Consider the following 27,330-nt stretch of genomic DNA (forward strand, 5'->3'; position numbering starts at 1 on the left):
CCCACCCGGCCAGAGGGCCCCTCTTCCCTGAACATGTGGGAGGAAACGCCTTTTTCCAGCCGCAGGATGGGCAGTGGCAGAAGGAAAGTCATCTGGGCTCTGTGCTTCCTGCTGCTTCTCCTTGAAGCCAGCTCTGCCAAGAATCTCTGGAAACGGGCATTGCACACTAGGCTGGCTGAGAAGTCCCGCGTAAGTGCCTGGGAGGGGGAGGTGGGGAGGGGCTAGGTGACCCCCAGATGCTGTATGTTCTGCAAGTGCTCCCCCCAGACTCGGGCAGGGCAGCGTCTTGGTCGGAGCATGCCAGGGTTGGGACTGGGGCGGATGAGGTCGCCCTCAGAAGGCTCCTTGTCTGTAAGCAGAGAAGCAAAGGGCACACCAAAAATGTGCAGGGGGACTGGGACATGCTTTTGCCTACCCAATGTATTTCCTCCTGACAGCGCCCAATTTAAGACTCCAGGGACTTGAAACTGAGTTTTTTGTCTCAACAATCAATAACCAAATGTTTATAAAATATAATTAGACATTCATGTAGTTATTTATTCATTCAGTAAACAGTGGAAACCGCTCTGGGCCAGGCACTGTGTGTGGTCCTGTGGGAACAAGATAGAGTCACCATCTCCCACCCTCTGTGGCGACATAGTCGAGTGGGGGAGGCAGTCGGGTGACACGTGGTGGTGGTGTGAAGGGACAGTGAAATGTAGCAAGTGGCAAGAGGCATGCAGCTTAGAGCCAGGTGTCCAGGTTGCATCCAGCCTCTGCTGCTTACCAGCTGTGTGACTTCGGGTGAGTTACTTGACATCTCTGAGCACCAGTGATCTCATCTGAAAAAGAAAGAGTGATGCATTCCTTTTGACAAATGTGTTTGATCATTGCTGTTGACCAGGCACTGTTCTAGGCTGTGGGCACACAGGCTGCAGATCTCTGCTTTGGGGAATTCACGATTTAGCGAGAGAGGCAGAGAGTAAGTAAGAAATAAGGAAAACATAGTGTGTTTGGTGACCAGTACCAAGAAGAGAAATAAAGCAGGGAGAGGACTAGGAGAGAGAGTGGGAGAGGGAGGGTGTAAATTTAGTGCCCCCCCCACACACAGGGAGCACAGAGACATGGAGGGTTCAGGGAATGGACTCTGGTGCTCTCAGGATGAAATGACTCACGATGCATGAAGCACTTAACACCTAGCAAGAGCTCAGTGCATTTTGGTGACTTCATTAAATCATTGGGAAATTGGCTGATGCTTCCCTCCCCAGGTGCAATGCAGGCTCTTCAGGGTGAGGCCTGATTTTGTCTCATTCAGTGCAGTGTTCCTGGTGCCATGCCAGGTGCCTGCCGTTAACTTGGTGCTCAACACACTCTTGTGAGTAAATTATGGGCAAATGCATTGGAAGCACAGAAAAATGGGTTCAGCTCCACCCCGGAAAAGTCAGGGAGGGTTTTCCAGGTTTGGGGACATTGAACATTGGGCTTTGCAGGATGAATAGGAGTTTGCCAGCTAGATAAGGGGAAGTGGGAATGTTTAATGACCACTGCTGTGGTGAGATGCATGAAATGTATTGAGGCTAATCTTAGCCTCCTGGGCTCATGTTCTGCAGGTCAAGCAGGCAGCTGCTGAGAGCAGAACAGAATCGTAGCAAATGAAATAATGGGAGATGTTTGGAGAAGGGAGAGATTGTATGAGACAGTGTAATCACAGAAGGCTTCCTGGGGGAGGTGATACCCTGGCCAGATCTTAAAGAACTATTAAGAATTAGGAGGAAGAAGGACATTCCCGGAAGAAGATTCAATGTAGGCAGAGGTACTGAGGCAAAAACGGTGCATCTGGGAGCCCCTGAGGGGAAAGTCCTCACTACAGGAGAGAGTTTGTTTGTGCAAAGAGGGTGAGAGACCCTTCTCGGGTTTGACACCCCCGTGCTCTTTGTTGGCCCAACAGGACGATTTAGTCCTCCAGGTAGTTAGCACTTTGGTTCTAGCACCATAGAGGGATTTCCAGCACATCATCCGGTCTGATCCCTGCTTCGTCGCGGCGTGTCATAGGACATCTCTGTGGCACCTCTCTAGGAGGAATGGGGAGGCGGGGCAGTCAGGGATGATGTGCATGGGGGCTGGGGAGGTGGGCTTCTGAAACCAAACTGCTTCTAGCCACCATCTGCCGGAACACAAGGGCTTCGAGCGTGCCCTCCCTGGATTGGCACTCTCCCCGGTTATCAGCAGGCACCAGTGTCCCTCCCCACTGTGCCAAGAACCGGCCTCAGAGAAAGCACCTGGGGAAGGATACAGGCTGTTGACTTGTGGGCACCAGGCCCAGGGAGTCATCTCAGTGGCATCTCTAATGAGCTGTGCAGCCTTGGGCCACTCGCTGCCCCTCTCTGGTCATTACCTGGGAAATGAGGCAGAGAACCAGATGACTTTCAGGGCCCCTGCAAATGTCCAACAGGGAAATTAGGAGTATAGGACACAGCTCCCTCACACTGAGAAGCATGACTTTCCCATGCAGCAGCCCCCTCACCTCACCCTGAGGCAGGTCTGCAGCCTTGGCCCGTGGGGCAGGTGTCCAGCACTGTGCTGAAGCCAGCTCGTAGCCACTCTGGGGAGTTCAGCAGTGCCCTTATTAAAATTAAATCCTGTAGGCTTATCATTATACAACTGATATTAAAAAGGAAGTAGGTGCTCCCCAGTAGAACCGTCTTATTAGAACTTGCTCCTTATTAGAACTTGCTCCTTATTAGAACTCGCTCCTTATTAGAACTCGCTCCTTATTAGAACTCGCTCCTTATTAGAACTCGCTCCTTATTAGAACTTGCTCATGGTTTTGCTATTTCGTACAATTCCGCCTGCTCTGGCGGTTCTCAGTATCTGCGCGTCTGTGTGCTGAAACACCAGGTATCGAGGGGCTGCGCGCGGCTCCGCCCGCTCCTGGCCCCCCACCCGTCCTCACAGTGGCCGTTCTTAGCACGGGGGTGGGGGGCGGTGTGAAGCTGGTCATCCAGCCCCGGGCAGAGCGGGCCCAGGGCCCTTCTTTTTTTTTTATTATTATTTTTATTAATGATTTTTTAAATTATATTATGTTAATCACCATACAGTACATCCCCGGATTCCGATGTAAAGTTCAATGCTTCATTAGTTGCGTATAACACCCAGTGAACCATGCAATACGTGCCCTCCTTACTACCCATCACCAGTCTATCCCATTCCCCCACCCCCTCCCCTCTGAAGTCTTCAGTTTGCTTCTCATAGTCCATAGTCTCTCATGTTTCATTCCCCCTTCTGATTACCCCCCTTTTCTTTATCCCTTTCTTCCCCTACCGATCATCCTAGTTCCTATGTTCCATAGATGAGAGAAATCATATGATAATTGTCTTTCTGCTTGACTTATTTCACTTAGCATTATCTCCTCCAGTGCCGTCCATGTTGCAGCAAATGTTGAGAATTCATTCTTTCGATTGCTGAGTAATATTCCAGGGCCCTTCTTGAACCCTGTGTCCGTTGAACGCACGAGGACTTAGAGACATGGCAGAAAGGGAGGCACTGCGTCTGTCCCCAAGGAGGCCATTGGGGGGCTTGTTTTAAAAAGGGGGCTCCCCTCCCTGAGCCTCGGCCTCCTCCTCTGCAGCGCGGGGAGCAGAGGCCCCATTGGGCCCTCCAGGGACAAGGCGGCGGGGAGCTTGCTGCTCCATGCCTGGCCCAGAGCCCCCTTCCCTATATGCACGCTATTAAAAACAAAACCAGACCAAACAAACGCACGGAACCAAATATTTGCCAGGCTGGAGGAAACAGAAGCAGAATGTTTGTAAATAGCCCACTGGCCGTTAGTCGGGGAGCTCAGTTCATTCTGTGGAGCTGGTGTGTGGGGCTTGTCTTTCCTAGCATTTGGTGACAGTCCTTTACTGAGCGCTCGCTGGGTGTCGGGACAGGCGTTCACAGTGCGTTAACCCTCACGAGTCTCTCGACAAATCCTACCGCGTGGGCCCGTTGCCGCCACCGTGTCAGCCCAGGAACTGGGGCCCAACGGTCTCTGCATGTCGCTGTGGCTCAGTCTCCTTTATCCCTTCAGCTCCCACCCAAGGCAACTGGAAACAGCTGGGCAGTGTGCAGCCTGCCCCGGCGGGCCTGCCCAGCAGAGGGGCCGTGAGGGGCAGCAGCAGCAGGAGCAAGGGGGGCCGCTTCCTGATGCGTGCTGCCTCACCAGGACCCCTTCGCTCGGGTAGCTCTTGCCCTGTAGGAGTCGGCCACCAGCCCCTGCCCTGCCCTCCCCAAGCTGGTTCTCCTTCCCCTTCTTACTTCTGTGAGCTCCAGAACCTTCTATCGCATCTTGTATTATTTGCTAAGTTAGCAAAGAGTGGGAGAGACAGAAGGCCTGGAGGTGTGCGTACCTCCCATCTGCTCTCGTCGTCGGAAGACTGTATCTCTCCAGTGGGGGGCTTGCCCAGCTGGCACCCAGGACTGGCCATGACCCTGGGGGTTCACACTGTGGGAGCAAATGGAACTGAAGGACGGCCCCAGAACCTCATCCTTGGGTGGGACTCCTCTGAAGAGCGGTCTGTCTGGTTTCTCAGAGCTCCAGGCGCCCCTCCAGTCTCCTGCGTCCTCACACTCCCTGGGTGGGCCTTGCCCCCTCCCTACCCCCTCCTGTCTTACTTCCCCGCCTGCTGGAGTATATGTCCTGCACTAGAATCCTGGTCTCAGCTCTCTGTGGTGGGTTTAACCGTGTCTCTCAAACACGAAACGTTCAAATCCTAACCCCTGGTACCTACCTGTAAATGTGACCTTATCTCGAAACGGGGTTGTTATAAAAGATGAGGACGTATGGGGGTAAGGCGGGCCCTCCCTTAATCTGATATGACTGCTGAGAAGAGAGGAGAAGAGACGCAGAAACAGACCCACAGAGGGAAGGCAGGTGAAGGCAGAGGCAGAGATCGGAGGGATGTGTCCACAGGCCAAGGGATGTCACGTCGCCAGGAGCCTCCAGAAGCCCGCACATAGGTGTGGCACAGATTCTCCCACAGACCTTTCAGAAGAAAGCAACCCTGACAACACCTTGGTTTCCAACTTCTGGCTTCCAGAGCTGCTGGAGTGTATGTTTCTGTAGTTTTCAGCCCCGAGCTTGTGGCACTTTTTCAGAGCAGCCCTGGGATACTCCTCCAGGCTGCTTCTGGGCACCAACATGGTCAGCTGCTGAGGTCGCAACCAGCACCCCTGATGACAGACATTTCCAGACAAGGAAATCGAGGCCCTGGTGAGGAGTGTTCTGGTTGGGGATAGGTGAAGTGATCACTACACCTTCAGGGTCCTGGGGACGTCCCTTGCTCCTTGAAAGATGTGAGAGCACAGTCCTGCAGGACCCCATCGTCAGGATCTCTAGGGTGCCTCCACCTAGAGAAGCAGGTGTGGCTCGTGGCCCCTCGGGTGTTCCTGGCTCAGGCCCCGTGGCTCCTGCCTGGGGGCGGGAGAGGGGAGGTGGCATGCGGAGGTGAGACAACCCCACTGTGGGCTTGGCCATGGCCTAGTGTCTAGCACAGAGCCAGGCACACATCACAGACATGCAGAAACATTTTAAGAATGGGGCAGAGAGGTGGTGAGCTGGCTGGCTGGGTGGGTAGATGGAAGGAAAGAAGAAATAGTAGCTGGATAGTGTGATTTTGGGAGTGACCTTGAGCAAATCACTTTCTCCTTGCTTGACCCGACTTCCCCATCTGAGGTTCCAGTCCTGAAATGAATCCCAGGTGGAAGTGAGTAAGGGATGAGGCAGCCAGGCCGTGTGTGGTTATGATCTGCGAGCATGCAAGAGAGAGGCAGGCAAGCAGAGGGAAAGTGCGTGACTGTGCGAGCAACACTAGTCAAGACAGCCACAGCTGGAAACAGCCCGAGGGTCCAGAAGCTCCAAGCGAGGAAACGAAGTCTGACCTCTCTGTGAAGTGGAATATTATTCAGGCAGGAAAAAGGAATGAAGTCTTGCACCTGCTACAGGATGGGTGAGCCCTGATAACATAGGCTAAGTCAAAGAAGCCGGTCACAAAAGGCCACATGCCATATGATCTAACATACAAAACATCCAGAAGCAGCAAATCCATAGAGACCAACAGTAGGTTAGAGGTGCTAGGAGTTGGGGCAGGGAGTGAGGAGGAACTGCTCAATGAGAACAGAATTTCTGTTTGGGTGATGTAAGCCCTTCAGAAATAGACGCTCTGGTTACACAATATTGTGAATTAATGCCACTGAATCATACACTTGGAAATGGTTAAAATGGCAAATTTTATATTATCTGTATTTTACCGCATTAATTTTAAAGAAAGGGGACAGTGGGAACCCAAAGTACCTCTTCGGGATTCTGAGGGTCCATGGGTTCCATGTGGCCAGGGCACTGGACAGTGGTCCCCTCTGTCCCCAGTACCCCAGGTGAGCGTTCCCAGTGCTTGCTCTGGGCACCCACCCATCGCCCGGTCATAGTGGGTCTTAGCTTCACACTTTTCTCCTCGGGCTGTTCCCTTAAATGTTTTCATAGTGTCCTGACCTCTTCATAGCCTTTAGCTCCATTACTATTACCTGCGTGATTATTGTGTTAGTATGGCTTCAGTTTTTCATTAACTACTTTTGCAGGTGACAAAAAAAAAAACCAAAACCAAACACAGTGCAATTCATTTGCTTTATCTGTGTGAGGTCTGGTTTGGGGTTTGTCACTTGTCCTGGAACTGAGCCTCTCGAAGGCAGGGACGTCTTTTGGTTCAGCTCGGCTGCCCTTGGAGCCAGCCCAGTGCCTGGCATGTAGTCGGCCTGGGAACTATGAATGTACCATGAAGTGAATGAATTAAATTATGTTAAAACCTTCCAGAACAGGATAGGAGGGGATGGAAAGTTCCAGAAGACTTCCTGTGCACAGCAGTGCGCGTGGACGCCAGTTTGCTCTCGTCATGCACCGAGATGGGGTCATCCCTGGCGTGAGATCCGGGTTTTTGAGTGCCTCCCTGAGGAAGTCCCCTTAGCCGTGCACCCAGTTCCGCTCCCGGAGCCCCGCGCTGACGTCCCAGGGTGTCAGGAAATGGCATTCATCAAGGCACACTGAACTCGAAGCCTCTGTTCCAGGGAGAGACATATTTTTAGAACTTTGACGTACAAATTCCAGAGAAAGAGCAAGTAATGCTTGGAGGAAAACTGGCTTTCTTCCGGCACCGAGCAAATCAGTCCTGGGGTGCATTTTTATTGGTCTGACCGTTAAGTCGCTGGAACATTCCAAAGAAGGGTAAAGCTCTTGCAAGCAGAATGAAGTGGGGTGGAGACCACAGAGGGAGGGATACGGGTAAATTGGGGCAGCTTTGGAGATTGGATTCTTTCTCCTTAAATGGAAATGGTGCAAAATCGTTCCCTCATTATAAAAATAATGTTTACTGTAAAAGAAATTCAGACAATACAGAAAGTTACAACCACGTAAAAAAGATCTAAATTCTTCCTCCAAGACATAAGCTTTGTTGACATTTTGGTGTGCGTGCGCATAGACTTTTCCACAAAACAGTTACACTCACCCATTTTTTTTCTTAATGGTACTTTTTCCTATTGTTGAAGAAGTTTTTTATTGGGATGAGATTCCCGTAATGTAAAATTAACCATTTTAAAGTGTGCAGTTCTGTGACACGGAGCACATCCACAATGTTGTGTGACCAGCACCTCTATCTAGTGCCAAAGCATTTCCCTCCCCCCGAAAGCAAGCCCGGTCCCCACTGACAGAGGCTCCCCCTTCCCCTCTCCCCCGGCCACTGGCAGCTGCCAATCCGCTCTCCGTCTCCGTGGATCTGCTGTTCTGGACAGTTCGTGGAAACGCAGTCCTACACTCTGTGGAGTTTGCGTCCGGCTTACTGCTACTGTACAGGTTCTACCTTGTGTTTTTCACTGAACAGTATAGGGTGGATATGTTGACCCGGTAGCCCTCTGTCCTCTTCTCGAAGGCTTCTGTGGTGTTCCACGGTACTGGTGGGCAGTTACTCCTTTATCCAGCCTCCTCTGGTTGGACACCAGGCTGTTGGCCTCCGTAGAAACCAGACTTGAAGACTTGGGCTTTCCACTGAAAGAGTCCAGACCTGGCGTTTCCTTAACCCGCCTCCTGAGGGTATCGGAAGCACAATGGCTCTGCAGACCCACAGAGGCTTCCAGAACAATCTCCCTGAGGAGTGAGAAAACATGACCACCGGGTGGGAAACCTTAAGGGAGTCACATTTATCTAAGTAAGGCACACAGCCCTGGAAAGTTCTTGTCTGCACTGTACCATAAATGTGTGTTTGGCAGCTGTTTGGAGATGGACTTGGGATCACTCACTCCCTGAGCAGGAACGAAAATAAGAGATGGAAATCACAGGTTGCCCTGGGATTTTCATGAAGGATGTTGTCAGTCTGGGGTGAGCCGCCACATTTGTCCGGGGGACTTGGCATGCTAGTATTTTATTTGCAGCTAAGTGGCCGCGGAGGGCAGGGCTGATGGGGTTGCAGAGGATGAGGGCTGAGATGAGTTCTTTCTAGAATATGTACCTGGGGGAGGCGGTTCCATGACTGCGTCCTGAGCTGGGGCTGGCCACGGGCGGGCAGGTGGTGGGGGTGTGCATGGGGGGCCCCCGGAGCTGACCAAGCAGGAGGGAACTCACAGGCAAGAGTGCGAAGTCGCTCCTCAGATCCAGACTCCTGGTGCAGGACAGACCCTGATGTGAATCCCGCCTCTGCTGCTTGCCAGCTGGGTGACCTTGGGCAAGTGCCCGTCCCCTTTCTGTGCCTCCATTTCCTCATCTGTCAAATGCGTTAATAACAGCAGCAGCCTTGGAGGCTTCTGTGAGGAGTCAATGAGATTTTGTAGGGAAACACCTAGCTCAGCATTGGCACACAGTAGGAGCTTCGTAAATGCTGCCTACCCTGCTCATATTATGGATCAGAGCACCCAGGTTCCGAGCCTGGCGCCTCCCGGTGTGGTGACTGTGTGGGTGCCTCAGTTTCCCCACCTGTACAATGGGGATGGAGATTGTAACTACAGGGTGGGGGGGACAGTACTTTAGGGCATCCTCGGCGCTGGGCATGGTGGTTTCCACATGCCCCCTTCCTTTTAGGAATTCTGCCGGTGGTCTACCCTCGTCCAACATAGATGCAATGAGGCTGCCAGGTGTCTCATGGCATTGTTGCTTGAACATCTCCTGGAGGTGTGTCTTCAGTTCCCAGCTAGGTCCAGACTCCTCGGGGGCTGGGACAAGCTCTCAGGTTTCTTTAGCATCTGCCTCAGCCTCAGCCCTAAACCATCCTGTGAGCGGTGGAGGGCAGAAAGGAGGCAGAGAGCGGAAGACCTGGGGAGGTGAAGACCAAAGCTACCATGAGCTGACAGACCACTGGCTGTGGGGCAAGAGGCCTCCAAGGCCGCCAAGTTGACAATTAGAGAAGTAAGCATAATTCCAACAGTTTGGTGTTGCTGGTGGCACAGGTGCAAGCTCATGGGCTCCCACCACAAACGCCTGCAGGAGGTGTGACCTTCATGCCCATTTTGCAGATGAGGAAAACCGAGGCTCAGATAAATGAGTAGTTTTCCTGCTGATCACAGAGCTACAGGGTTCAAACCCAGACTTGTATGAGAGACCAGCTCACACTGATCAGAATTGCTAAAATGAACAACTCAGGAAACAACAGATGTTGGCGAGGATGCAGAGAAAGGGGGACCCACATTGTTGGGGGGAATGCAAACTGGTGCAGCCACTCTGGAAGACAGTATGGAGGTTCCTCAAAAAGTTAAATATAGAGCTGCCCTTTGACCCAGAAGTTGCACTGCTAGGTATTTACCCAAAGGATACAAACGTAGGGATCTGAAGGGGCACCTGCACCCCACTGTTTAGAGCAGCAATGCCCACAACAGCCGAAGTATGGAAAGAACCCAGATGTCCATTGACAGATGAATGGATAAAGAAGATGTGGTTCACATATACAAAGGAATACTACTCAGCCATCAAAAAGAATGAAATGTTGCCATTTGCAACGATGTGGATGGAACTAGAGGCTATTATGCTAAGCGAAATAAGTCAGTCAGAGAAAGACAATTATCATATGATCTCACTCATATGTGGAATTTAAGAAACAAAACAGATGAACATAGGGGAAGGGAAGGAAAAATAAAATAAGACGAAAACAGAGAGGGAGGCAAACCATGAGACTCTTAACTCTAGGAAACTACCTGAGGGTCGCTGGAGGGGAGGTGGATGGGGGGATAAGATAATGGGGTGGTGCACATTAAGGAGGGCACTTGACATAATGAACCCTGGGTGTTGTATGCAGCTGATGAATCACTGAACTCTACCTCTGAAACTAAGAATACACTCTATATTAACTAAATTGAATTTAAATAAAAAATTAAAAACAAAACCGAAAAACCCCAAACAAGCCCAGACTCGTCTAGTTCCTAAGCCTGAGTTAGAGCCCTGCTGACCTCAGCCTGTACTGTTTATGAGGCCACAGGCCTTGGCCCCATCCATCTTGATACACTCGAGAGTCAGACGCAGCTCCGAAGTTCTTGTCCCAAAGAAAGAGGAGGCGTCAGCTGGGGAAAGTTCCGAGTGGGGGAACAGTGTGTGGAAGGCCTAAAGGCCAGGAGGAGTAAGGGATCTGAGCAAACCTTCTGAAATCCAGGTGGCTGATTTTAGATTTATACTTGGGATCCATTACTTGGGCTTCGGGACAGAGGAGTGGAATCCTTAGGCTCATGACCCTCCTCAGCCTGTGGCCTTGGGCAGACCTTTCCTTCTCCGGGCCTCCTTCCCCGCTGGCCTCACATGACCGGAGGAGGGTTCTGGTGCAGGGTAAGAGAGGCCGCATGGATGTGGTACAAAGGGACGGCTCCTGGTCAGCGAAGGCCACCCGGACAGCAGCGCCAACCTCACAGGGCTGCTGTGCATGCAGGTTGATCAGTCCCCACACAGAAGCCCTTACAGGGAGGCCTGGGGAACCGCCGGCAAGCAGTGGTCCTCGTGTTCAGCAACGTCATTCGTTCAACCTTCACAGATGTGTGCTGAACATCTGCTCTGTGCCAGGCACCGCTGTGACTGCCAGGGACACAGGTGGGAACAAAACCCAGGGGGAGGGCGCGTGTTAGTAGAGACCTGGGGGAAGTGAGGGCGGAGCCAGGCTGGTATCTCAGGCAGGAGACACAGCTCGTGCAAAGGCCCAGGGATGGGACTCTTCCAGAGACCTCAGAGAGGCCAGGGCGGCTGAACGGGAATGAGCAAGGGAGGGGGTAAGTCTGGGAAGTGGAGGGGCTGGGGGTAGGGGGGCCAGCCAGCTCCATCTGACCTTTAACTCTTTGTCCTTCCCAGGCTGGGGCCGGGGGCGGGGCCGGTGGGGGGGGGAGGTGGTGATCTGTTTATCTCTCTGATAAAAGTCACTTTTTCTCAGAACTCTGGGAAACATCCTTTTTCAGGACCCTCTTTGAGCATCACCTTGTATGACATGAAATATTTTCCCAAACATTTAATCCTTTAATCTGGGCCCCTCGCTGAAATCAGTTCTTTATCACCCACGACCATCTGTTGTTTGGGCCACACGTAAATAACTCAGGAGATTTTACTTCTAAGGCGCTTATCTCTTTTGTTCTCTCCAAAACTGGGAGACGACAACGTTTGAATTTTCCTGGGAGACGAGAGCAGGGACACATCTAAAATCGATCTCTCTGTACTGCACCCCCTGCCCGGTGGGCCCCTCCTGATGTCCCTGGGCTGGGAAGCCGGACTGGGACGTGCCGGGGGTTGGGGGGGAGACAGTATCTGACCTGTCAATGAGGCCTCGTGTACAAACAGGCTAGGCGGAAAATCCCACCGGGCCTCCTGAGCGCGTGCACACCGGCCTCATCACCCTCCCAAGGAGGCCCGGGCAGCTGTCATGTTGGATTAGAATGAAAATGGTTGGGCCCCAACATGGGTCCAATTTTGTTAATTCTGAAGAAAATGAACTAAGAGCTAATGGCATGGGATTATGTCCCCTGCTTGCAGCTTGAAAATTATTCGATGATACAGGAAATACAGGGGCTGGTCTGAGCAGGGGGTGGTGAAAAGGCTGAACCAGTTTGAAAATCCACGCTCTGGTCTCCCCCTTGTTCTGGGGAAGAACCACCAATTTCCTGAAGCCTTCTCTTCCTTAGAAGCCAAATGTTGGCTTTGTGTTCGTTTCTACATTTCACAAATTAAATGACCGACATATCTATGGGAGAAAAGGTGAATTCTCTGGGAGAAGCTGGGGTGGGGCCACGAGCCCCACCTTCCTCAGGCTGCCCCTGCCCCAAGTGGTCACTGCTTTCTTGTCCCTCTTGCCCTCCCTCTAAGCCCCCGCTGCTCCCTGGGAGGTAGTTTGAAAACCCGGTCCTGGTCCCTGTGCTTGCACCAGTACCAGATGCACCTGGTCGGGTACCTGTCCTCGGTGACCCGACGCCCCCTACAGGGCCCTGGGAGCAGCGCATGGACTTGGCAACCACCGTTAACAGCGGGGCAGAGGGGTGCAGGGGGAAGACGTGGACACATTTTTGATCTTCCCTCTTTTTACTCTGTTGAGGTCAGAGGGCATATGCCATTTTGTTCCTTGCTCTTTTTTGTTGTTGTTTTAACTAATGAGGTGTTTTTCCTGTCATTAAAAATGCTTCGTAAGTACTAATCTTGTTTTTAAAATTTTTGATTGCGTTCTTTAAATTGAAAAAATAGCGTGTGCATGGCAAAAATAATATCGAAGCAGGGCAAGTGAATAGGCAATGAAAAGAAATGCTCCTTGGCTTCGGAACTGAATGCTCCTCCCTAAAGGCGGTCTGTGATAACGGTGTCTTGTGTATTCTTGTGTATCTTTCCAAAAATGTTCTAGGCAAACCCTATACCTATTACATGAGTGTGCATATGCTTATTTTAAAATGTTGTTAGGCGCGTAGCACGCAAACTAGTCTGCACTTCATATCCCTCACCAACCACCGTATCTTGGTAATCTCTCAGAAGCGGGCTAAGGGCGCAAGATTCCAGTGTGCAGACGAGCATCACCTATGTGTGCAGAGGAGCAGGAATTTTAAACACAGATACATTTGCAGGGAGCGGGGGCAGAGGGTAGAGAGGGATTTAGATGACAGGAGCACTCTAGGCACAGGCCAGGAGGCATGGCAAGCCAGGGTGTTTTTCTCCCAATGAGCCTCTTCTATCTTTCTTCGTGTGTGTGTGTGTGTGTGTGTGTGTGTGTGTGTGTGTGTAGCAATGTGTAAGACCTGCCCTCCACACCGCCCACGTTCAAATCCAGAAGCAGAACAGTGTCCCTGGCATGGATGGGGCCTGGTGTCAGAGGGACCCGGTGTGGGCTGCCTGGTGTGACAGAGGCCCCCGACCTCACCTCTAAAATGCTTATTTTATTGGCCATGTGCCCAACTTTCCTACATGTTAAGTACTGTTTCTGATTTTTAACTTTTTATTGAACAAATACCAAAAAGCGGGCAAATCTTGTGTCCAGCTTGCCGCAAAGTCTACACACGGTGTAGGCAGCACCCCGATCAGGAAGCAGAACCCCCGAGACCAGGGATGCCCCTCCTGGTCCCCACCCACCAGATGACCACTCTGCTGACTTCTCACACCAGACATCACTTGTGCCAGTGTTTGAACTAAAAGTGTAAATGGAATCACACTGTGTGTTGTCTTTTGAGCTGGCCTCCCCCGCCCAGTATTCTTTGAGATTTATCCAAGTGTGCGGATGTATCCATTGTCTCTGTGATCGGGAAATCCTCAAGCGCCGCGCGAACACAGGGATTGTTAGAGATATACAGAGAAATAGTGTGTGTGTCTCGGTGTGCGTGCGTCCACAGACCCGCGCACACGCAGACGCGAGCGTACACGCGGCACGCGCGGCGACGGGCGGAGACAGGGGCGAGCGACCCCCACGCGGCCCCGCCCCCGCTCCCCGCCGCTGACCGCGCTCTCCCCGCAGGCCGAGGAGGCGGGCCGGCNCGGCACCGGCGCTGCTGCTACAACGGCTGTGCCTACGCCTGCCTGGAGGCCGTGCCGCCCCCTCCAGGTAGGCACCCGGGCCCCGGGGAAAGGGGGGGGGGGGCCGCGTGCCAGAGCCCGCGGAGCAGGCACCCCGCCGCCTGCCGGCCCGCCACCGCCCGGAGCGCGCACATCCCGGGAGAGGCCCCTTCCGGGGAAGATGCCCCCTCCTGAGAAGATGGGGGAGATTTCTCATTGACAAAAATCCAGGTCGCTGGCTTTTCTTAGAAACCCTGGACCGCATTCACTGGGCCACCATCTGCTGGGACCCCAGGTGCCCCTAGATGGCAGCGGGTCCTCCAGGTTCCCCGGACCCCACCGGGCCCACTTCCCTCGCGATCCTGGCCCCGGGAGTATGTGAGCTGGAGACCTGGGACCTCAGCAGTCTGGATGCAGTGTGCCCCCGAGGGGCAGGGCGGGATGCAGGCTCCTGGGTTCAAGTCCACTGGCTAGCCGGTCATCCCCCTGAAATCCTCCCAGTGGTAAAACAGGACTGAAACGAGAATGTGCAGCCTCTGGAAGTCTCTGGACATTCTCGGCGATGGCAGGCAGCAGATCATCAGTAAGATGTTTGTGGAATCTTAATGACAGTTTCTTTGGGAGAAACAGCCCTCAGGGACTGGTTCATCTCTGAAGGGAAGGAGTTTTAGATCCTTCTGGAGAGGTGTGGGAGGGGAGGGAAGGGAGCCTGTGGGGATACTGAGGAGAGGGTGGCAAGGTGACCGGAGGGTGGAGAAAAGGTACTCCTAAGTGGGTGGGATGGGGGCAGTAAAGTCTCCTCCCCTCTCAGTTCTGCTTGCGGCTGAGCCTCTGGATGGCAACAGCCTGCTTGGACCGCACCTCTCAGGGAGAGGCCTCTAGGTGTCACGGGCTAGATTGCTGCAGGCAGCTTGAGAGGGCAGGCCCAACCCCTCCTCCCAAGGCCAAAGCAAGAATGACCGCATTTTGTTTTCTTTGGGATGAGGTCACAGCGGGGACTAGGTAGTCAACACCCTCAATAATGGTGGTAATTACAGTCCACCCTGCGTTTGAGCACTCTCTTGGCCAGGGGCTAGGCGGGGCCAGGAAGGCTTCCATAGAGCCCTTTTTAAAAAAAAAAAAAAAAAAAAGACAACATGGCACCCCCTCCTCGTGGAGGAAGCACATAAAGGTACTTCCCTCTGGGTGGGTAAGTCAAAAAAGGTGCCCCTTCCTCTAGACTGTGGCAGTGAGCAAGGATTCTAGCCTCACTTGCCAGCTATGCGGGGAGCTTTTGAGCAGTGCACGAACTATACAACTGTTCATGACATTCCCAATAGCCTTTCCCTACATCATTTCATTTAATGCTCACACAGCCCTACGGTGTGGAGAGACTGTTATCAGCCCTATTTTAAAGCTGAAGACACAGAAGCTCAGGGAAGCTGAGTTGCTTGCCCAAGATCACACAACAGGCAAAGCTGGTATTTCAATCCATCTTCTGACTGTGGAGAAGTGTCCAGTGCTTTAGGCCCTGAGGGCAGGGACGTGGGGTTCTACTCCAGCATCTGGGCCCATACATGAGGGTCCCTCACTGCCTGGAACATCCTTCCCCCGGACACCCACACAGCTCACTTCCTCACCTCCTTCAGATTTTTCTCAAGAGGTGGTTACTTTTTCAGGGAAGATTTCCCTCTCTAAATGGCACGCCCTCCTGTAGCCATTCCTTACCCTCCTTTCCCTGCTTAATTTCTCTTTATAGCACAATCGAGAACATTGTGTTTTATTTGTTCATTGATTGTTCTCCCCTGACCTGCCGCATAAGGCAGGTTTTGGTCTGTTTCATTCACTGCTGTATGCTTACCATCTGAACTATTCTCTGGACACCTGAAAAGTACTCAATGAATATTGAATGTATCAATGAATCAGTGAATGACTAGCTTTCACTGGCCAGGCAGAGCAGTCCAGCTGTTCGTTAGTCATAGTAACAATTATAATAATTCTCATCCTTAGCACCCTGGACATTTGGGGTTGGATAATTCTAGTTTGGGGTGGGGTGGGGGCTGACCTGGGCACTGTGGGATGTGGAGTAGCATCCCTGGACGTCCCCCCCACGAGATGCCAGTAGTCCCACATCACACTGTGACAACCAAAAGTAGGTCTAGACTTTGCTGTATGTTCCGTGAGGACAAAGTCACCCCAAATTGAGAACCACTGATCTAACGTGAACAGATGACCTGAAATGCACCAGGCACTGTTCAAAGCAGCTTACACACTTCACGGCAATCTTCGGGTAGGTTCCCTCCAAAGCATACCTTGAGATAAGGACGTGGGTGCAGGGAGTTCATTTAGCAGGTGATCCCAGAAAGTTCTACTGAGGCACGGAGAGGGTCGACCCCACACCTCCAGGCCTTTGGGAGTCTTCAAGTTAAGGGGAGACCTTGACCAAGTTTCAGTTTCAAAAAATTCAACACAGTGTCTGTACATCTCCTGCTACTCAGAAGCCTTTGACCAAGGCAAAGAATACAAATAGGAAATAGTAATACAGTTTCCTATTTGGTAAAAACTAGCATTGAAAACATTTTCTATCACATGGTCCGAGGTGGTAGGAAGGAGGAGGGAAAAAGCAGAAGACTGGAAATCAGCCTACAGAAACTCCTCACTTCATCCCTCCACCTGGAAGCTGCAAACTGCTCGTTTGCCCCTCTGTTACAGTTTGCATGCTGTGAGCAACTGTCTTACAATCATCTTGTGCTCTTCTAAAGAAAAGGCTAACCAGTAGTTTTACCAGTATCCACCTATGTACCCCAAAAACGCTAGACAGCACAGCAGCCTCTATTTTTGTCATATCTTGGAGTTCAACAAAAGCAGAGGTCATAAATAAATGTGATCCCAGACCAGTTTTATTTGATCTACATAATGCATAAAACAATTTTTTGACGGGAGAAGGTCAGAAGGAGAGGGAAAGAGAGAATCCCAAGCAGGTTCCATACTCAGCATGGAGCCCAACGTGGGGCTTGAGCTCACCACCCTGAGATCATGACCTGAGCCAAAATCAAGAGTCGGACACTTAACTGACTAACCCACCCAGGTGCCCCTGTAATGCATAAAGTTTTAAAAAATTAATTGCCAACACTTAAAAACCAGGAGTTCGTATTTTTAAAAATATCTACAAAGTTAAAAAAAAAAAAAACAAAAAACAACCCACCACAGGCTCTAGGAACACGGGGAAGGGCTGGCCAGAGCTGACCAGCAGCTGACCCACTGAGGCAGGGACTGTCTCCAGTTTGTCATGGTCCTCCCTGACCTGCTTTTCTTATTTATGTTACCTCCCTGCTCCCTGGAACCGTTTGGGCTCTCCACCCCTGCTTTGGGATTTTGAACACTTTACAGTCTACCATGTGGGTTGTTCTTCTTGTTAAAAATGTATTGGCCACAGAGCAGGCTATGCCACTATGACAAAAAGACCCATAAAGCCGGGAGTTCAACCTATTAGGCATTTACTCCTCTCTTGGTTAATAGGCCAGTGTAGACAGGTGGCCCGTGGCAGGTAGTTGGCTCCATGCCAGTCTTCCAGGTACCCAGGTTCCTTCCATCTTATTGCTCTGCATGATCCAAGTGGCTCCCCAGCTGCAGGAAGAGGGAAAGCCAGAGGGAGGAGAACAAACAGGCATCTAGGCGTCGGCAAGACGCATCATCACCTTTGCTCATATCCCATTGGTTGGAGCTCAGTCATGTGGCCATACCTAGCTGCAAGGAAGGCCGGGAAATGTAGTCTCCAGCTTGGCCACCCAGTGCCTCGAGAAGACTCAAAGTTCTGTTGCTGAAAGGTGGGGCAAATGTATGGCAGGCAGCCTCTGTGTTCATGAAGTGTAGGCTCCCCCAGTCCCAGAGGCTGGGGCGTTTCTCAGCTGCCTGACCAGGGCAGAGCAGGGGAGGGCTCAATTTAACCACGTATTATTCTGTTAGTTTTAGACTGGCTCGTGCAGCCGAAACCTCGATGGCTTGGTGGCAATGGCTGGCTTCTGGATGGCCCTGAGGAGGTGTTGCAAGGTACCTATAGGGTGAAGCCCAACCTGACGTCTGAGCCAGGGGCCCTCCTTCTCAGGCTGCCTCTGCTCCAGCAGGCCGTCTGCTCCCAAATATCTCAAATACTCAGCCCTCCCCACCCGACGTACAACAGTGGTGGCTGGGGCTTGGCCAGGCTCTCAGAATGCTCAGAACTGTATAGGGCTTGACGTTCCCTACAGATGGGGCCTCACTCCCCGCGCCGACCACACCGGGGTGGAGACTTGAGAGGGAGGGGGTTGCGGTTGGTTTTCAAATGCCTACAATCATAATCAGTGGTTCAGTGCTCCCTGAGGATGAGGCCTTCTCCGGGTGGGTGGAGAGCAGGCAGGCCGCCCCGGGGTGTAGAGAATTGGAGGGTACGAGTGTGTGCACTTGTGTGTATGTGGCTCTGCCCGTGCCTCTGCACACATCCGTGAGCACGACCGCATCTGTGAGGGTGTGCGGCTGTGCCTGCACGCGTGTGGCTGTTCTTGTGCTGTGTGAATGTTGGTGCATCTGCGTGCATGCAGACGTGTGTGACTGCAGGTGTGAATGTGTGCGTTAAGAGCCACGGTGGTGAAAATGTGTGTGTCAGGATTTGTGTATGAACGTGTGTGTACGCCTGTGGCTATAAATGTGAGTTCATGTGTGTGTGTCAGGATTCGTGTGTGTGAGCATATGTGTATCTGTGTGTGCGTGTGTCAGCCTTTTGTGCGTGAACACACATGACTGTAAGTAAGCGTGAGCATGTGTGTAGGTGAACGTGTATGTAGATCGCTCTGCCCATGAGGGTGTTTGGGATCGTGTGACTTTGGGCTGCCCCTGTGTGTTGGTGTGTGTGTGCATATGTGCATGCGTGCACTCATGCCGCTGTGAGTGAGACCCGAGGCACAGCCTGGAATGTGGGGTGCTGATCGGAGGCAGGCCCTCTGGCTTGCTGCCTCCACCTGACACCCAGGCGCGTGTCTGTCCCACAGCCGAGGCCTGCAGCACCACAGAGGATGGGGCGGAACCCCTCCTCTGCCCCTCAGGCTACGAGTGCCACATCCTGAGCCCTGGGGATGTGGCCGAGGGCATCCCCAACCGCGGGCAGTGTGTCAAGCAGCGCCGGCAGGCAGGTGAGTGTGGGCGCCCCAGCCGTGCTCCTGGCCCATGCCCCGTCTCCCTAGATCACCCCACGTGGGACACCTGTCCCAGGGAAGAGCACCAGCACCCCCCAAGCCTGGCTAAGATCTCCTCCTATCCTCCTACTTCGTGCTTCTCCCTTTGAGTCTCCCACCCTTTCCCTCCTCACCTCATGGGACACAGGTCTTTGAGCCCTGCCACCTCCTAGCTGGGATCAGTTGCTTCAAATCCCTGAGCCTCAGTATTCTCATCTGTGAAATGGGGCCACTGTGTGCTGTTATGGGAATTCATGTAAGTCATACATGTAAAGCCCTCAGGGCGGAGCCAAACAATAACAGGTGCTCGGTAAACATCAGAGATTTTATATCCATCTATGTGTCTATTTTTTAAAAATATTTTATTTATTTATTTGACAGAGAGAGAGACAGCCACCGAGAGGGAACACAGGCAGGGGGAGTGGGAGAGGAAGAAGCAGGCTTCCAGTGGAGGAGCCCAATGTGGGGCTCGATCCCAGGACTCCGGGATCACTCCCTGAGCCGAAGGCAGATGCTTAACAACTGAGCCACCCAGGCGCCCCGATGTAACTATTTTTTAAATTGTCTGAGAACCCTTGACTTCCCAGGGTCTCTGCTAGGAGCATTCAGTGTGACTTAACTCGTCTTTGTCCCGGGCCGTGAATAGTAAATAGCAAATCGATCAGGGAAGGGCATGAATGACATTGCTTCAGTTTGCATGTTTTTCCCAAGGAGAGTCAGGACCACAGAGCACGGACTGCTGGTGATAGTAAACTAAAGCCCCCCGAGCCTCATGCAAGGTATAATGTCCACAGGACTTGGAAGAAATGCGTGACAAGCGAAGAATCTGGAATTTCAGGGAGATGTGAGTTGGCCTTGTCACAGATGAGCTCCTGGGACTCTGAGAGCCCAGAGTCAGGGCCCAGTCCCCCCTGCATCTCACGGCCTGGAGAGCTGGGGCTGGCACCCTGGGTCAACACCGAGGCCCACAGAACACAACAGGGCATGTGATCTGCGGGAGCATTTCTTTTCCTGATTGGAGAATGTATTTCCCAGAAGTGTTTCAAGAAGGACACATTTGGAGCCATGCAGTTAGCACCGTCATCACTGCCAAGAACACAATTATGACACATTACTACTGTCTCAAGTCTGGTACCTGGAAAGCTGAGCTTCGAAAAAATTGCCCATAAAAGGTGGCTCAGTCAGTTAAGCATCCTACTCTTGATTTTGGCTCAGGTCGTGATCTCTGGGTGGTGAGATCGAGCCCTGCATCAGGCTCCATACTGGGCGTGGAACCTGCTTAAGATTCTCTCTCTCCCTCTGCCCCCTCCCCCCCACCTTGAGCATTCTCTCTCTCTCTCTCTCTCCCATTCTCTCTCCCTCAAAAAAATTGCCCATAGTAGGCATCTTGGTGGTTTCTCCTACACTCCACCTGCTGTTTGGGGTTATGAGCTCGTTCTCTAACCAGGCAGCCTGGGCTCCAGTGGCCACTTGGCCCCTCACGGCTGCGTATGGCAAATAGCCTAACCATTTTGGGCTTCATTTTCCTTACCTGTAAAATGGGCTCATAATAGGCTACTTCATGCTGTCATCTTTCCTACGGAAGAGGAACTTCGCTACAGTGTGTGCAGCTAACAAGGAGCAGAGGGGGAGTTCTGAGCCTGTCCCTGGGCTGCAGAGCCTGTGGGTGTGTGGGGGTATGTGTGTTCTCCCCCCTCAGGAGTGATCGGAGCCCTCCAGATGGAAATGGAAGCGAAATTCCTCCTAGCCTTGCTCCCAGGGCCTGTCAGGGAGCAATAGTTGTTGGTAATTATATGGGAGTTTGGACATGTCTTGATCTCCAAGAACTTCCCTTGGAACAATAGCCTTGGGGAGGAACTGGGACACTTGTCCCAGGTTAACCTGAAAGAAGCCTTTTATTTAAGTTTTATCTTTTTAAACTACATATTTAAAATAATTTCAGGGGCGCCTGGGTGGCACAGCGGTTGAGCGTCTGCCTTCGGCTCAGGGCGTGATCCCAGCGTTATGGGATCGAGCCCCACATCAGGCTCTTCCGCACTGAGCCTGCTTCTTCCTCTCCCACTCCCCTGCTTGTGTTCCCTCTCTCGCTGGCTGTCTCTATCTCTGTCGAATAAATAAATAAATAAATCTTTAAAAAAAAAATAAATAAAATAATTTCAGATTTCAGGGCTCCTGGGTGGCTCAGTCAGTTAAGCATCTGCCTTCGGCTCAGGTCGTGATTTCAGGGTCCTGGGATTGAGCCCCACAACAGGCTCCCTGCTTAGAGAGGGTCTGCTTCTCCCTCTCCCTCTGCTGCTCCCCCTGCTTGTGCTGTCTCTGTCAAATAAATAAATAAAATCTTAAAAAAAAATTTTTTTTAAAAGCCATAATTTCAGACTTCAAGGAAGTGGCAAGATTAGTACCTTGAGCCCTCCACCCCAATGACCCATCAATTGTTAAAATACGGTCACATTGGCTTTTCCATTCTCTCTCTTCCTCTCCCGAGGCCCCACTGTCTGGCTGTATAAATCTGCGTATTTATTTTGGGGACTATTTGAGAATAGGTTGCAGATCTCATGCCCACCCCTAGGACCCCAGTCTCCTCCGGGAGCCAGCGTCTACAGGGTGCCAGTGACTGTTCAGGTTTTATGGCCCATCAGCTTGGAACCCAACATTTGAGGGGTTCATGTCTTTCCCAAGAGGAAAATGAGCGTTGACACAGGCAGTAAATCTGCCTCTTTGGAGAGCAGGGTCTGGGGAGTCAGTGCATTTCTCTGAGTGGGTTTGGGGTCACTCAGAGGCTGAGCGTCCCATGTCCCCCAGGCTTGCCTCCGATGGAGCAATATTGCTGACACTGCATGGGAAGAACAGAGGATTGTGCAGCCTTGAGCAGGGAAATCTATTTTGTTAAAATGACCTGTGATCATGTTTGGTAAACGTGGAAGTGGGAGGGGGGGTGTCCAGCTCCACGTAGACCTCTGTCTCCTTCCTGCGGCACCAGCCTTTGTCCAGAGAAGGAGGGCACAGGAATGCTTCCATTGCCGCCAGCCGGGGAAAACCCAGCCATTTGCTTGAGAAAATAATTGTGGCCCTAGTTGCTGATAAGTTATCAGCCCGAGGGTGTGGGTCAGCCCCGCTGGGTTCTAGCACCTGGTATTATAAATGTCAGTGCTGACCCCAAACACCCTGATGTTTTTTAGGATGACCACAAAACAAAAGGAAACAAAATGTCTAGCTGTTGCATACATGCGGTCTTTACAGACTGAGACGTAATTGACCTATAACCTTACATGAGTTTCCCGTGCATTGTTGTCTTTGTTGACAAGGCTGACGCACTGAGGTGGAGGGGTGAGCTCACCCCTGGCAGTGTTGCCCGAGAAACTTCTGCGTGACCTGGCCAGGCTTCTCAGGCACAAATGGTTCACCGCAGTGATAGGCTGGGGGCAGAGGGGGTGGCGTGGGGTCGATGACAGCCAACAGTGGGAATCCTTAGTAATCCAGACTATGAAGGTCCCAAGAGTCGACCACTTTTCACATACAAAAATGGCAGTTTCGTGTGTTTCCTCCTATTATTTGCATATTGGCAGTCTAAAGGAAATTGTTTATTTTCATCGTCATAATAACTTTAAGAGGTGCTAATTTTTGAAGATTTATTTATTTGAGAGAGAGAGCCCATGAGCAGGGGGGAGGGGCAAAGGGGGAGAGAGAGAATCTCAATCGGACTCCTCGCTGAGCACAGAGCCCAACAACGTGGGACTCAATCCCAGGACCCTGAGATCATGACCTGAGCTGAAACCAAGAGTCAGAGGCTTAACCAGCTGAGCCACCCAGGTGCCCCATGAGGTGCTAATTTTATGCCCATTTCTAGGTGAACAAACTGAGGCCCAGAGAGGCTCAGTGCAATGAGAGTGCTACTCGTTACTTGGTCACATGCAGTAAGGACATTCAGGACTCCTTTGAACAGACTCAGAAAAGTACCCTGTGTTCTGCATGTGAATTATATAGCTTGTAATCACACTTGCTGAATAATATGTTGAAATTCTGCCTCCGGTTCTTCTGTTAAGACAGTGGTTCCCAAACTTTTTTGGCCTGGGGACCCCTGTACACTCAAAAAACTTCGGGGACCCCATAGAGTCTCCTTTGTGTGGCTCTGGGTAATTACCATATTAGAAACTAAAGCCAAGGCATTAAAAATATTTCTGTGTTAATTCATTTAAGAATGACAATGAAAAACTCCTTATGCATTAAACAGAAATAACTTTTTTTTTTTTTTGCAAGCGACTATACCTTCCAACACACATGGAAATGGAAAACTGGCATTGGTTTACTGTTTTGCAGTTCTAATGTGTGCATGAAGAGAAGAGAGATTCTCACGCCTGCTTCTGCATTCAGTCAGCTGTGACATCACACGTCACGCAGCCTCTGGAAACTCCATGCTCACTTGGGAGGGAATGAGAATGAAAACACAAATAATTCCTTGGTTGTTATTATGAAAGTTTTGACCATATGAACTCACTGGAAGGAGTTTAATCCTCTCATGTGTTTTCCAGATGGGCGATTCCTCCGACACAAATTTTACAAAGAATACCCAGGTAAGAGAAGAAACCGCTCTTCCCTTGCAGAGCGCGCTAAAAGGAACTGTAAGGATTTCTTGGGTGAAAAAAGAAAAAGAGAATCCCATTGCCTGTTTCGAGAGCTACAGTCTGAAGTAGCTGTGAAGGGAAATACCCATATTCTTCCCAGTTCCTTTTATGCTGTGAAATGGCCCTCGGGTGGTGGGATGCCAAGATGCTTTTGGTGTGAAAATCTCTCCTCCATCCTGAGCAGCCCTCCAGGTGGCATCTGACATGGGCAGGAGCCATTCTAGGCTGCAGCCCGGGACGGAGGCAGCAGCTTAGGGATGTCTCACTGGGGACAAAATGAGAACTACGATTAGAAATTAAAGTAGAAGCCCTGTTTCCTGATGGTGAGCGGAGGAGGTAGGAACCAAAGAGGGGCTCATATAAGAAAAATGGCTTCACGTTAAGTGTTAGAACTTGGAACCAGATATACTTGAGTCCCTCCTACTTTCATTCAGGGTATTGAAAATGTGGCTGACACTATTCTTCTATCCAATCATTCATTGATCCATCTATCCAGTCTTCCATCTCTCCATCCTTCCATCCATCCACTCATCCCTTATTCTACTCTTCCATCCATCTTTTCATCCTTTCATCTATCCATCCATTCTTCTATCCATCCATTCTTCCATCCATCCATCCTTCCATCTGTCCATCCTTCCACCCATCCAGTCTTCCATCTGACTATTCTTCCACCCATCCTTCAATCATCCTTCCATCTATCCATCTATTCTTCCATCCATCCATCCATCCATCCATTCTTCTATCCATCCATTCATACTTCCACCCATCCATTCATCCAGTCTTCCAATCTTCCATCTATCCATTCTTCATCCATCCTTCAGTCATCCATTCATCCACCCCATCTATCCATCCATCCTTCCATCCATCTATCCACCAATCTTTCCATCCATCCATCCATCCATCCATCCATCCATCCATCCATCCAATATTCCATTCTTCCATCCATCTGTCCATCCGTCCATCCAGTATTCTGTTCTTCCATCCATCTTTCCATCCTTTCATCCATCCATCCATCCTTCTATCCATCCATCCTTCCATCCATCATATCTTTATTAAGAATTTACACCATACATTTATCAAGCATTACCCTTTATTCTGTGCTAGAAGTTGGGACCGCATTTGTGATCATGGCAGTCCAAATCCCTGCCATCCGGCAGCTAATATCAAGCAGGAAATACAAACACAAATAGCCCCAAGTCGTTATTTAGAATAATAGTGATTAGGGTGATTGAGGTCACATATAGGAGACTATGAAAAGGACACCTTAAATTTGGATGTCAAGGAAAGCTTCCTAAGGAGGGGACATTTAAGCTCAGCCTAGAAAATAAAAAATAATGGGCAGAGGAAGAGCCAGTGTGGAAATCCTGAGGTTGGAAGCAACTTGGCCATCACTGCAGCTGGTGTGTAGTGAGCAAGGGGGGAAAGGCAGTAGATTGAGCCAGAAACACAGGCAGGAACACACCGCACATGTGGCCATGGTGAGAGTGGAGAGGCTGCAGGTTGGGTGACCTTGTTTGGGGAGAAGAGGGGACAGGGCCAGGGCACCTAGGATTTGGACTTCATTTGGCAGTGGCTGGTGAGCTATGAGCATCTGAGCAGCAGAAGACATGCCTGCCCTGACAGAGCCCTGGTCTTTTTGCAGAGGGTGATTCCAAGAATGTGGCAGAGCCTGGAAAAGGACCCCAGAGGCACTTTCAATAAGGCAGCGGTGCCGGTAAGTGGGAGGAGTGGTGGCGGATGGCAGGGGAAGGGTTTGTGCAGCCAGGTGTCCTGGGAGCTTTAATCACCAAGTTAATCAGTGTGAGGAGAGACGGGGGTTTTACCTGGGGGCAGAATTTAAAAACTCTCTTAAAATATCAAAGTAAACATATGAGAACTTGGTGTGTGGCCAGAAGTGGAAGTTTCTATGCCATCCGGACCTAAATGCAAACACTAGACCGATTGCAACTTTCCTTCCCATTCCTTGTCTTAAAGCTTCCATGAACAGCAGATGAGTCCTCCTTTGTCCCCTGAAGTCTATCCCTCTGTCTCTCCCTCTGTCACACGATGCTCTCAAGTGCCAACTCCTTGACAGGCAAACAGTGACCAACCAGAGTTCCTGCTCCCAGGGTCTCACCTCCTTGTGGGAGGCTAAACAAGTCAACAAGGAAATCAGCCCACAATAAGTGTTATGCAGGAAACGGACAGGGGCATGAGAAAGAGTAGCCAGGTTGGGGAGGGACCGTGCAGAGGTCACACCTGAGTGAAGATCTGCAAGGAGAAGCAGCAGCCTTGGGAAGACCCAGGGAGCGGGGTCCATGCAGAAGGAGCTGGAACAGCAGAAGTCTCCAGGCAGGAGAGATCTTGGCTTCGAACCACAGGGAGGCTGCTGGGGCAGGAACAGAATGATGGCGGTGAGGCTGGCCCCAGAGGGGGATCCTAGAGAAGGCACAGGCCTTGCTTTCAGACACTCTCCAGGGCGAGATGCGTGCCTGTAGATGCCAAGGACTGGGAGCATGTCTGCCAATAAAACCCAAATCCCCACCCCACCCTGGTGAAAGTCAGACGTCTGCACACAGCAAACAAAGGCTCTTGAAAGCAGCTGATTTCCCCAGAATGTCCTTGAAAGGCAAAAATCGGGTTTCAGATTCCAGAATACTCTGGTGTGAGTCCTCTGGGAAAGTCTTGAGCCCTTGGGGATGGGTGCCAACATGTCTATTACCTGCTGATGACAGGACTGGTCCTTGGAGTGGGTCTGACCCACCGAGGATGGCGAGCTTCCACAGGGAAGTGCTGGGGGCCGGCAGGGGAGAGCCGGGCATGAGAGGCAGTTTGCAGTGGCATCTGGGAGCAGCTGGCCGGCCGAACTGGGCTTAAATTCTTGACCCATCGCATGTGACCTTAGGCGAATGCCTTTAATTCTCCACCTCCCAGTTTCCTTATCTATAAAATGGGAATGATGGGGAGGGATGTGTTAGGATCTAAACAAGCCGATACCCAGAGAGACTGAAAGTAAGTTAAGAATTCAGTCTTAGGGAAACTGGCATCTTACTGGTGTATGTGGGGGGTGACAAGGAAGTAGATGACGTGGACTGTGACCTCCTGTTCTGCCCCAGCAATGGCTCATGTTCCTTCCTTCTCTGCTTCTCTTCCAGCCAATTGTGAGAACATTCCTCCATTTTTCTGCTAAGTCTTGGAAACAGTTGGATAAAACATGATTTGACCCCCGGAGGTCATGCCCAGCTCGACAGAGCATGACCGCAGAGATATAAGACACCTGGCTCTCAATGCCAGCATGACCTGGCTGGTTGGGTGACCTTGTGGGAGCCCCTTACCAGCCCAGGTTCCTGTCTTATCACACCTAGCAGTCCCACTTGACCTGACAGCCCCACAGACCCCACCTCGGGAAGAGGTCACTGCCTTTGTGAGCTGTACGAAGCCCCTTTCTCAGACAGAGTTCAACATCTTGTTTACTATACATTTCTTCCAGATTTGTCTCTGGGAGCCATGTACCTATCCCAAATGTTCTCAAAATAAATTGCTTCTTACAAAATGGAGACGAATT

General features: G+C 51.2%; 2 protein-coding genes across 3 annotated transcripts in view; both read left to right on the forward strand.

The window, feature by feature from the left end:
- On the forward strand, positions 1-27,322 carry WFDC1 (WAP four-disulfide core domain 1). Its single transcript, XM_034672910.1, is given in 8 exon segments — positions 1-189; positions 13,941-13,964; positions 13,967-14,027; positions 17,924-18,007; positions 18,982-19,122; positions 23,694-23,735; positions 25,429-25,500; positions 26,921-27,322. Coding segments are annotated over 7 exon segments (534 nt in total). The 5' UTR covers positions 1-66; the 3' UTR covers positions 25,488-25,500; positions 26,921-27,322.
- Positions 25,426-27,330, forward strand: part of ATP2C2 (ATPase secretory pathway Ca2+ transporting 2) — an 83,056-nt gene continuing 81,151 nt past the window's right edge. For both annotated transcript variants that reach the window (XM_034672905.1, XM_034672906.1), the window contains exon 1: positions 25,426-25,500. The gene's annotated coding sequence lies outside the window, so the exon portion shown is untranslated. The remainder of the gene's footprint in view (positions 25,501-27,330) is intronic.

This window comes from Ailuropoda melanoleuca, chromosome 12 (assembly GCF_002007445.2).
Source record: "Ailuropoda melanoleuca isolate Jingjing chromosome 12, ASM200744v2, whole genome shotgun sequence".
Taxonomy (NCBI): domain Eukaryota; kingdom Metazoa; phylum Chordata; class Mammalia; order Carnivora; family Ursidae; genus Ailuropoda; species Ailuropoda melanoleuca.